At 69.6% G+C, this 11460-nt stretch overlaps 1 protein-coding gene across 8 annotated transcripts; it reads left to right on the plus strand.

Annotated features, from left to right (window-relative positions):
• The first annotated feature begins 29 nt into the window (after positions 1 to 29).
• Positions 30 to 6407, plus strand: FGFR4 (fibroblast growth factor receptor 4). Of its 8 annotated transcripts, none has more exons than XM_027468076.3 (18): positions 30 to 500; positions 921 to 1014; positions 1956 to 2225; positions 2304 to 2393; positions 2469 to 2635; positions 2731 to 2854; positions 3064 to 3254; positions 3334 to 3472; positions 3573 to 3766; positions 3939 to 4084; positions 4189 to 4310; positions 4427 to 4537; positions 4648 to 4838; positions 5038 to 5160; positions 5247 to 5317; positions 5497 to 5634; positions 5711 to 5816; positions 5896 to 6407. In XM_027468076.3, the coding sequence occupies exons 1-18, from the start codon at positions 45 to 47 to the stop codon at positions 6040 to 6042; spliced, it is 2880 nt and encodes a 959-aa protein (XP_027323877.3). In that variant the 5' UTR covers positions 30 to 44; the 3' UTR covers positions 6043 to 6407. The 8 variants fall into 8 exon arrangements, with proteins under 8 accessions (XP_027323877.3, XP_027323878.3, XP_027323879.2 ...); XM_027468077.3 differs by having other exon boundaries at positions 30 to 383; XM_027468078.3 differs by having other exon boundaries at positions 30 to 353.
• The last annotated feature ends 5053 nt before the right edge of the window (positions 6408 to 11460 follow it).

Raw genomic sequence — 11460 nt, forward strand, 5'->3', positions numbered from 1 at the left:
CGCAGCCCCGCGGTGTTTTTACGACGGGGCCTTATGGGCTCCTAATGGGGGTCACGCACGGCCGCTTTATGGCCCCGGCAGCGATAAGGCGGCGGCTAATTGCGGCGGCACCAATTAGCCGGCGGGTGCGCTGCTCCGCTGCCGGGAACGGCGCCCGGCAACGCTCGGGCTCGGTCCCGGGCTCGGGCTCGGTCCCGGGGGCGGGGCGGGGGTCGGGGCCGCCCGCGGCGCGGTGTAACCCGAGCGCCGCCCTACAAAGTGCCCGCGCCCGCGGCGGCGGCAGAGCGCGGCCAAGGCGGCGGCGGAGCCAGCTCCAGGCCGGGGGCCGCCATGGGGACGGGGCGCTGAGCCCGGTACGGCTCTGCTCGGCTCGGTACAGCACGGTACGGGTCGGTACGGGTCGGTACGGCACGGCCCCGGAGGCGGCGGCGGCGGCGGACTTTGCCCCGGTCCTCCCCGCACCGCGCGGGTGGCTCCGCCGGGGGAGCCGCGCACCGCCGGTAACGCCGCGACCCCCTCCCGCGACCCCCCCATCCCTCCCCCGATCCCCCACCCCATCCCTCCCCATCCCTCCCCACCGCCCCCGTCCCTCCCCGCCGCCCCGTCCGCGGGGCGCTGAGCCCGGGACCTCTCCCCGCGCCCCCCGGTGCTGCCGTCCCCTCCCCGTCCCCCCCCCGGGTTAAGGCTACGGGCAGGATCCCCCCAGCTTCTCCCAGTCCCCCCCGGGTCCCCAAACTCCCGCAAGGTCCCCAAACCCCCGCAGGGTCCCTGTCCCCTTCCCCACGCCGTCCCGCGCCCCGCTCCATCGCGCCGTCGGGGCTCCGCGCAGCCGCCCCGTCCCGTCCCGTCCCGGGTCCGGGCGCGTCCCGGCTCCCCCCGGGGGCGCGCAGCCCCCTGACCGCGCTGCCGCTGCCTTGCAGGAGGCCGGGAAGATGCGGCCGCTCTGGCACGTCCTGGCCGGGCTGCTGCTGGCGGCTCGGCCCGCCGCCTCCCGCCGAGGGGCGATGGAGACAGGTACGGGGCTGGAGGGTTTGGGGAATTTGGGATTTGGGCTCTGCAGAGGGGGCTTTGGGGTTGGGCACCCCACCGAGCCCCCCGCTCTGCTCGTCCGTGCCCACCGCTGGTGGGCTCAAATGGGTGCGAGAGCGGGAGGCTGGGAGGCACCTTGCACCAGTGCGGCTGGGGTGGGATTTTCAGCCAGGCTGGGGGGTTTTTGGGTCGGGGACGCTGCTTTCTGTGGTCTGTGCATGTTGGCTCAGTGTTGGCTCAGTCCCCAAGGCCCACGGCGTGCGGGCAGCCCGGTGGCGTGCCCGGGGTTGGTGCAGCAGTTGCTGAGCGGTTGGGTCTTTCCTTTCTGGCTGTACACACGTGTGCTGACAGCCGCAGCGCTCGGGGCTTGGGGGTGTTGCACGGGACCTGCAGACAGGGGCTGCGGGGCTGCCGCGCTCAGAGCTGCGGGGTTTTGGGTCCCGGCATCTCCTGCAGCCACGACGGAGCCGTCACTGCAGCGCTGCTCCGATGGTGTGCAGGGACAGCAAGGGCTGGCTGCGCTGGGGTCTGCTCCGGGTTTAGAACAGAACAGAATAATTATTTGGGGCTGGCTTTTCCAGCAGCCCTGCGGGGAGGGTGTCCAGGAGGGTTTGATGCTGAGGGCACCCGCTCCTTTCCCATCCCCAGCGAGGCAGGATGGGCTCGGGCACCCTGCTCCTACAGGAGTGTCCCCTCCGAAAGGAGGGTGGCATTGTGTGGCCTTGGACAGGGACACGCCAGTGCCAGGCAGCCGCTGGGGAAGCCTCGTCCCTGTGCCTGAGGGCAGAGTCCAGCCCTCGCCCGTGTCTGCGGCCGGGCACCGGGCCACGTCGTGCCGTGTGCTCCCGGCGGGTGCGTGGCGGGGCCGTGGTGTCGGGGGGGTGAGCACCGTGCCTGGCACTCAGCGCGTCTCTGATGGGCTGCAGAGCTGTTCGAGAGCCCCTTGCTGGAGTCGGAGGAGGAACATCTCCTGCTGGACCCAGGCAACGTGCTGAAGCTGTACTGCGACGCCAACCACAGCGGTGCCAGCGTGGTCTGGTACAAGGAGTCCAGGCCGCTGGTCCCGGGGGGCCGCGTCCATCTCCAGCAGAGCTTGTTGGAGATCTCCGAGGTCGCCTACGAGGACTCGGGGCTCTACGTGTGCCGGGCCCGGGGCACCGGGGAGATCCTGCGCAACTTCACCATCTCCGTCGTGGGTGAGCGCCCAGGGCGGTGCCGGGGGGAGCGTGCTCCTGCATACGGGGGCATCCCTCACAACCTGCCTCCCCACGCAGACTCGCTGGCATCGGGCGATGACGATGAAGACAGCGATGGGGACGGCCCCCACGGAGACCGCGGTGAGGAGCCCGTCTACGTGCACAGAGGTGAGTGCTGCCCCGGGCAGGGCCGTGGCGCTGTGCCGATGGCCCCGTCCCATGGCACGCCACGTGTGTCCCCAGCGCCGTACTGGACCCACCCGCACCGGATGGACAAGAAGCTGTACGCCGTCCCCGCGGGGAACACCGTCAAGTTTCGCTGCCCGGCCTCGGGCAGCCCCAGCCCCAGCATCCGCTGGTTCAAGAACGGGCGCGAATTCCGGGGGGAGCACCGCATCGGGGGCATCCGGGTGAGGTCCCCAAAACCCCCCCTTCCCGGTATCCCGCTCAGCAGCAGCTCGGTAGCACTGACCCCATTCCTCCCCACTTTGCCTCCCCGCTGCAGCTCCGGCACCAGCACTGGAGCCTGGTCATGGAGAGCGTGGTGCCCTCCGACCGCGGCAACTACACCTGCCTGGTGGAGAACAGGTTCGGGAGCATCCGCTACAGCTACCTGCTGGACGTGCTGGGTGAGGGCTCTGGCCAGCAGGGTGCCTGGGAATTGGGTGGAGGAGCCTGTGCTGGGCTCCTCTCTGCCCTCGCACCCAAGGGATGTGAGGATGAGGCAGCAGCTGGGGTCACCGCAGGTCCCCGGGGGTTCACAGAGGGTGGGGAGGCAGCGGTGTGACCCCTCTGCGGGTGCCATGTGGGTGATGCTGCTCTGCTGTCCTGGTTGCAGAGAGGTCCCCGCACCGGCCCATCCTGCAGGCAGGGCTCCCCGCCAACACCACGGCCCTGGTGGGCAGCGACGTGGAGTTCTTCTGCAAGGTGTACAGCGACGCCCAGCCCCACATCCAGTGGCTGAAGCACATCGAGGTGAACGGCAGCAGCTACGGCCCCGACGGGGTGCCCTACGTGCAAGTGCTCAAGGTAGTGGCCGGGTGCCGGGGGGCGCACAGAGCCCGTCCCCCCCGGGGGGGATGCTCAGGGTCCTTCGCTCTGCCGGCAGACCGCAGATATCAACAGCTCGGAGGTGGAGGTGCTGTACCTGCGCAACGTCTCCATGGAGGATGCGGGCGAGTACACCTGCCTGGCGGGGAACTCCATCGGCCTCTCCTACCAGTCGGCCTGGCTCACCGTGCTCCCAGGTAGGGCCGGGGGGGCCGGGGGGCACCACGAGGCTGGTCGGGGCTGGGGGCGGCCCTGGGTGCTGCAGGGACTGCAGGATGATGCCTCCTCTCCCTGCAGAAGAGGAGCTGGTGCGGGAGGCCGAGCCCCCCGAGGCCAAGTACACGGATATCATCATCTACACGTCGGGCTCGCTGGCCGTGGCCATGGCCATCATCATCGTGGTGCTGTGCCGGATGCAGACGCAGTCGAGCAAGCAGCCCCTGGAGCCCATGGCAGTCCACAAGCTCTCCAAATTCCCGCTCATCCGGCAGGTGGGGGCTGAGCTGGAGCCCTGGGGGGACCTCGGTGGCCGACTGGTTCTGCTGCTGCCACCTGTCCCTGTCACCCCTTACCCTCCTGATGGCCTCGGCACGAGCCCTGCTCTTGGGGACATCGTCCCAAGCACGAGGCCAGGTGGCTGAGGTCCTCCTGCTCTCTCCGCAGTTCTCCCTGGACTCCAGCTCCTCCGGGAAGTCCAGCACGTCCCTGATGCGCGTCACTCGCCTCTCCTCCAGCTGTGCCCCCATGCTGGCGGGGGTCATGGAGCTGGACCTGCCCCTCGACTCCAAGTGGGAGTTCCCCCGGGACAAGTACGGAGCCGCGCGGTGCTGGGGAGGGCTGGGGCTGGCGGTGCCAGCGCTGTGGCTCTGCGCTGACCCCGGCTCCGACTCACGGCTCTGCTTCTCCCCGCCAGGCTGGTGCTGGGCAAGCCCCTGGGAGAGGGCTGCTTCGGCCAGGTGGTGCGGGCAGAGGCGTACGGCATTGACAGGGAGCGGCCGGACAGAGCCGTCACCGTGGCTGTGAAGATGCTCAAAGGTAAGGAAGGGAAGGTGCAGGTGCCCTGCCCTGCAGCACCCCGGGCACGGGGGCTGTGTTGGTGCCGGGCTGCGGCACCACGCCGGCTGGCACGGTGACACAGCCCCTGCCCCCAGACAATGCCACCGACAAGGACCTGGCTGACCTCATCTCCGAGATGGAGATGATGAAGCTGATGGACAAGCACAAGAACATCATCAACCTCCTGGGCGTCTGCACGCAGGACGGTGAGGGGGGGCGCGGGGAAGGCTGGGCCTCAGGGGGCGGTGGCAGGATGGGGTCAGGGGGTGGCAGGGCAGGGACAAGGAGGGCTGAGCGGAGCCTTTGCCCTTCCCAGGGCCGCTGTACGTGATCGTGGAGTTCGCAGCCAAGGGCAACCTGCGCGAGTACCTCCGTGCCCGGCGCCCTCCCACTCCCGACTACACCTTCGACATCACGGCGCTGCCCGAGGAGCAGCTCTCCTTCAAGGACCTGGTGTCCTGCGTCTACCAGGTGGCCCGCGGCATGGAGTACCTGGAGTCCAAGCGGGTAGGGCTGGCACAGCCTGCGAGGGGTGCCGAAAAGAGCGGGGCGGGTGGGGTGACACCCCCAGCCCTGGGGGTGACGGTGCCGTATGGGGGCTGGTGGCGTTTTGGGGTGCTGTGGGGGTTTGGGGTGTGCCAGGGGGATGCACTGAGGTGTGACTGCCCTCTCACATCTCCTGCGGGTGCTGTTTCCCTCCCGGCAGTGCATCCACCGCGACCTGGCTGCCCGCAACGTGCTGGTCACAGCAGAGAGCGTGATGAAAATCGCCGACTTCGGCTTGGCCAGGGACGTCCACGACATCGACTACTACAAGAAAACCAGCAACGTGAGCTGGGGGGGGACCGGGTGAGGGGCAGGGCGAGGGCTGGGGGGGGCCGGGACCCCGGCTCAGCAGAGGGTTTGTTCCTGCAGGGCCGCCTGCCCGTGAAATGGATGGCACCAGAGGCTCTGTTTGACCGCGTCTACACCCACCAGAGCGACGTGTGAGTCCTGGGGCCCGAGGGCTGCTGCGGGGTGAGGGTCGAGGCAGCCCCGTGGGGCTGTGTGTGTGTGCTGGAGGGTCCCCATCCTTAGGACAGGGGGTGCTCCTGGGGGGGTGGCACCATCCCGGTGGCAGCCGGACCCCTCCTGCAGCCAGCCCCCTTGCCCTGTGTGCTCCCAGGTGGTCCTTTGGGATCCTGATGTGGGAGATCTTCACCCTGGGCGGCTCCCCCTACCCCGGCATCCCCGTGGAGGAGCTCTTCAAGCTGCTGAAGGAGGGGCACCGCATGGACCGGCCGTCCAACTGCACCCACGAGCTGTGAGTAGGGGCCAGGGGAGGGGGGGGGCAGGCAGGGCGAGCTGTGCCCCCTCCCCTAACGCCGCCCGGCCCCCAGGTACATGCTGATGCGGGAGTGCTGGCACGCCGTGCCCTCGCAGCGCCCCACCTTCAAGCAGCTGGTGGAGGGGCTGGACAAGATCCTGGCGGCTGTCTCGGAGGAGGTGGGTGACGATGAGGATGGTTTTGGCTGGTGGTGGCGGTGGCGGGGCGGGCGGTGACGGCACGGTGTCTCCCCTGCAGTACCTGGACCTCTCCATGCCCTTCGAGCAGTACTCGCCCTCCTGCGAGGACACCACCAGCACCTGCTCCTCGGACGACTCCGTCTTCACCCACGACCCGCTGCCTCTCGCCCCCTGCCTCTTCACCTACCCCAGCGTGAGGACTTAAGGGCAGGGCAGGGCGATGCCGCGGAGCGGATCCAGGCAGGGCTGTTCCCTGCTGCACCCAGCGTCAGCAGCGCAGGGGGTGCCCCCCTCCCCGGGGAACGGGCTCCTTTTCCCCCCCATTTCTGCACAAAGCCTCCAGTCCTGGCCGGGTCCCAGCAATGCAGGGCTGAGCGAGCCTCTGCCTGGTGTTGGGGGGCAGGGGGGGCACTGCACCACGGTGCCCCCGGGGCGCAGGGCTGTGTCCAGGGTTTGGATGGAAGCGTCTCCTGGCGGGAGCCCCGCTGCCTGCCTCTGTACATAGCCATAGAGATGAATATTTATGTACGTGAAATATCGACCTGATAAATTATTTTTTTTTGGAATAGACCCTGCTGCTGCTGCTGCAGTTTCTGGGCTGCTCCCAGGGGCGAGGAGGGCCGGGGGAGGACGCGCGCTGCCCGGGGGGCAGTGCCACAGGTGCAGGAAGCGGCGTCCCCGCTCCTGTGCCTCCAGCCCCGCTCCGGCACAAAGCGCTGCTGCATCTGTTCCCCATTAGCCACTGTTGCGCTAAGCCACCGTGAACTCCGCTACCAGCATCGCCCTGAAACTGATCCACCAACTGCTGCCGGCTCCCAGGCTGGGAAAGAGCCCCCGGCCCGGCACGCTGGGGACCCCCCCCCTCCCCACCTGGGCCAGCCCCAGGACACCAGATAAAAGTGAGTTACGGGCTCTGTGCTGCCTTCTCCTAACCCCAGCGCCCCTGCGAGCGAGGTTTGGGGGCTTCAGCCCCAGGCCCTGCTCTCTGCTGCCTGCTTTGCCCCCCGGCACCCAGCTCGGCTCTGCAGGGAGCGGGGGCTGCAGCTGTCTCGCCCCCTCCTGCCAGCCCGCTCCCTGGGTCTAGGGTTTCACCTCGTCTCCTCCGCTCCGCCAAGGGCTGGGCTTTGCAGGGCCGTTAGCCCCGGGATCTGGTTTCCTTCCCCAGCTCCCAGCTGCAGGGGCAGCTCCAGGGGTGGGGAGCAGCCCCCCCCCAGCCTGCAAGGTGGCTCTCGGGGAGCAGTGGGGACACGTGGGGCAGGAGCTGGGGGCTCAGTACAGATGGGAAGTGGTCCCTTCATCTCGCCCCTGCTGCGCTGGGGTGCAGCCACCTTTTGGCAAGCTCCTGGGGTCGTTCCCGCGTGGCAGAGCCTGCCCTGCCCCATACCTGCTTGTAGGGCTGCCCCAAGGCCCCCTCCTCGTGCAGCCCCAGCCGTGCTGGCCCTGAAGCCTGCCCACAGCTCTCCCAGCCCCTCGCCCAGGGGCTCTGCTCCCCCTCTCCCCTGGGCAGAGCCCCCCCGGGGCCTGCAGACCACCAGCAGGTGTGAAACCTGCCCCGTCCCCGCTGCCTCCCTGCCCCGGCGAAGGATCCCAGCTGTCTGCTAATGTGCCAGAACCAATGCATTTAGCACAGCCCTGAATGGGGCATTCACACGCCGCAGGGCAAACTGCCCGGGGTTGGCTGCCCCCCACCCCATGGCCCCTGGGGAGCCAGCCCTGGGTAAACCCGGACCCGTGGGTGCCTGGGGACGGGGCTGTGCAGGGGATTTGCTTCCTTGGCACTTCCCTGGAAAAGGGAGATTGCAAAGGGGGGACAAGGAGGGGGATTCATCGATTCCCTAATGGCACGTGGGGGTACCTCGCACCCCCTGTGCCCAGGGCTTGGGGTGGGATGGGGACAGCAGAGGTTGTAACCCCATGGGGTTTTGCTTCCTTCCCCCTTGCTGAGCACACGAGGTGAGTGTGCATCCTTGCAGCCCGTGCACTCATGCCACCAGCCACCTGGTGATGTTTTTGGGGCCGCCAGCCACCCGGCACTGCTTTTGGGGCCACCAGCAATGCTTTTGGGGTCCTAGCAGTGTGTCCATTCTGCTTGGGGCTGCCCCGTCCCCGGACACCCGAGCACCCCGTGCTGGTGTTGGTGGAGCAGAGCAGGCTCAGCAGCAGGGCTGGGGCAGGAGCACGGGGCTGTGGCGGGGGGCACGGGGCAGCGGAGGCGTCCCGGGGCATCCCGCAGCCCCGCAACAACTGGAGGCGGTTTTATTGTTTAACATTCCTGGTGTTTTCTGTCAGGGCTGAACCAATTGTCCTTAATCCGCCAGGCTCTGCTGGCCAAACAAGTGTGGCTGAGCCACCGGCATCCTGTCCCCACGAACAGGCCCCTTTTGTGAGGGGGATTTAGCGTGTAGCCCAGTAAATCCCGCTGGTTTCCTGAGGCACCGTTCCCACACGCCATCCCCCAGCCAGAGCCTGCCCAGGGCTCAGCCGCCTCCTGAGGGTCCCCGGGGGTCTTGGGGTCCCTCTCGGCCCCCTCCCCAGTCCGGTGTCCGTGGGGCAATGTGGGGGCGAGCCCCAATTCCTCATTCCAGCCCCTCACTGGAGATGCCTTCCCTTAACGACCGGCTGTTGTAGGGCCGGGAGGTGCCCTTGTCTTTTTTTTTCCCCTAAACAAAAGCTCTGGGATTTTATCTTGGGGGAGAATCTGGCTTTTGTGGGCTGCAGATAGCCTCTGCCCCCGGGCTGGGGTTGAGCCCCCTTCATTCCCATACCCCTGCCCCCCGCCCTCTGGGCAGCGGAGGGGAAGGGCAGAGCCCCACGGGGACAGGGGAAGGACCCACGGGGACCCACTCAGGGCCGCGTTTTCCCGTGGACACAGCCCTGGACAGGCGGCTGCTGCCCCCCCCGGACACCCTGAGCCCCTTGAGCCCCCACCCCGGGCTCCCCCCGAGCCCCCTCTCTCTCCTCCCCACGCCCACGCGAGCACCGCGCCCCCCCCCATCTCCCCCACGCCCCCCACCCGTGCCCCCCGTCCCGTTGCCGGTGCCGGTGGCGGTGGCGGTGCGGGGAAGCCGGGCTGCGAGCCCCATCTCCTGGCCGGCCGCGGCAGCTCCGCACCGGGCGGGCGGCGCTGAGAGCCCCCCCCCAATCTGCCCGCACCCCCCCCGGCTCCTGGGGCCGGGACGAACCCGGTGGGAGGACGGGCGGGGGGCTTGGGCCGTGGTTTCCCACCCGCACCGGGCTCCCACAGCGGTGGCAGCACCTGAAGGCTGGGGGGGGTGGAAGTCCCATGGGCTGTACCCCCCCCATGGGCTGTGCCCCCTCCCCAATTCATGGGGGCATGGAGCTGGAGCCCCCACTGCCATGCCTTAAGCCATTTTGGGGGGGGAACCATCCTGTGCCACCCCACCTTGCCCTCTCCATGGGTCCCTGTCCCCAGCACCTGGCTCTGGGGGTCTTGCCCCCCCCCCAAATATCCTGGGGTCGCCCCAGGCAAGGTTTTGGGGCCGCAGGCAGGTTTTTGGGGCACAGCACCCGGTGAGCAGCAGATGCGTGCGGCTCTCCCCACCGGAGCTGAGCCCAGCCCGCCGCCCTGCTCCCATCCCCGGCGGTTTCCCGAGCTTCTTCCCCACCCCACGGGGGGGAAAGGGGCCTCTGGGCAGGATGCTCCCCGCTCTCCTCTCCCCTCTCCTCTCCTCCTCTGCTTCCTTCCTCCCCCGGCCGGGCCAGCCCTCCTCCTGCCCGCCGCAAGCCTTAACCCTTTCGCCCGCGCTCGCCGGCCATGCGCCAACCCCGCGGGCCCGGCCCTTTGTGCTGGGCCCCGCGCTGCTCCCCGGGGCCATGATGCATCCCCCGGCCCCCATCCCACCCCGCTGTCCTCCGCAGGAGCCTCTCCAGGCATCCCCTTGGGATCGGGCAGCCACGGCTCGGCCGCTTGCTCCCGAGGGCCACTTGGCCTTGGCGGCAGTGCGGGGAGCCAAGCGGGTGAAGCCGGCCACCGGGGAGGCCCCACCGGGGAGGCCGTACCGCGGAGGCCATACCGGGGAGGCCTCACCGTGCTCCCACAGACAAAGCCCTGCGGGGTCGCAGCCCCTGCAGCACGCATCCGGGCGGCAGCGCCGCGGCCCCGGTGCCGTTTGGCAGCCCCATGGCTGGAAGAGAGGAGCCGGGAGGGGGCCGTGCTGCGGGGGCGGCGGCACGGCGGGAGCGGGATCGAGCCGTGGCGGCCCCGGTCCTGCTCCCCGTCACGGCCGTGGGGATGGATTGGGTGCTGGGATTGTGGGTAGGGGGCTAGAGATGTGCCCCCAGCCATCGGGGTGCTGCTGCCTGGGGGTTTCAGCCCCTGCCCAGCAGCGTCCCATGGGGTGAGGTGGTGGCCACGCTGCGTGGTTGTGAGCTCAGCCCCCAGCATGTGGGGGGCACTGTGAGGCGCCCAGCCTGCGGCCCCAAATCTCCCTGGTCAACCAGTGCTATAACCAGCACGAGAGGAGATGGTGACAGCCAGGGGCCTGCACGCGGCCCCCATTTTGTGGGGACACCCCTCGACCTCGTCCCCACACCACAGCAGCCCCCATTCACCAGGCACCCCGGTGCTAGGGCAGGCTGCGTGGCTGCGGGTGCTCTCATCCTGCACCGAGCCCTGCCCGCCCCGGGGGGGTGTGTGTGGGGGGGTTCTAAATAAAACCTCCTGCTTCATTTCGGGACGGAAACGCACGTGACAGGTCTGAGCAGGAAGGAGGGAAAGTCGGTGCCTGGGCCCCGCGTGCCGAGGGTGCGGCTGCCGCGGGCTGGGCCGCCCCGAGGGAGCTGGGTGGCACGGGATCGCTCCCCGCCGGCACGGACTGGGTGTCTGCATGGCACCACCGGGCACGGCGCGGGCACGGCTCCCACAGCGGCACCGAGGCCGGCCAAGCCCCACGGTCGGCGGTACAAACAACCACAAGCCGAGCCTCCGGCCGTGGCGCTTCCTGCCAAGTCACTCCACCCTCCGTGGGTGTGCGGCAGCGAGCCCCAGCGTGGTGTCACGCCGAAGTGGGGACACCGGGATGGGGACCTCGGCGTGGCCCTGATGTTGACGGGGTGGCTGCAGCGGGATGGTGCCCACTGGGACGTGGGCGCTGCGGGGCGAACTGTGTGCCCGAGGGCCAGCAGCGAGCACGGGCAGGGAGGTGGCGGGGCGTGAGGCCGGGTGCGAGGCCGTGCCGTGCCCGCGCTGTGGGTCAGGAGCCATTTGCTGTGGTTTATTCATGACAGGGCGCTCCACGCAGGGCGTTATTTGCACCGGGGCATTATTTGCATTATTGGCCGCACCGGGCACCGATAGTGCCCGCAGGCTGCCGACATCCCCGGTGCCCCCTCGGGGAACAAACCCCCGAAAGGCAACCCCCGGGCCAGCCGGGAGGGCACCGCACCCCCCCCCCGCAGCCCCCAACCTCCCTCCGGGCACCCCGGGGGGGTGGCAGCCGGGCCCTGCCCCCCGGCGCTGCCCGGGGAACCCAGCCCCATCCCGGCGCTGCCCCCCGCCGGGCCGCCGCTCTCTCCCCCCCCCCTCGCACCCCCCCGTTGCCGGTGCGGCGGCGGCGTGGCGTTGCTCGGCGCCCGGCCCCGCTCCTCGCCGCTCGCGGTGGCG

Source organism: Anas platyrhynchos, chromosome 14 (genome assembly GCF_047663525.1).
Source record: "Anas platyrhynchos isolate ZD024472 breed Pekin duck chromosome 14, IASCAAS_PekinDuck_T2T, whole genome shotgun sequence".
Lineage (NCBI taxonomy): Eukaryota > Metazoa > Chordata > Aves > Anseriformes > Anatidae > Anas > Anas platyrhynchos.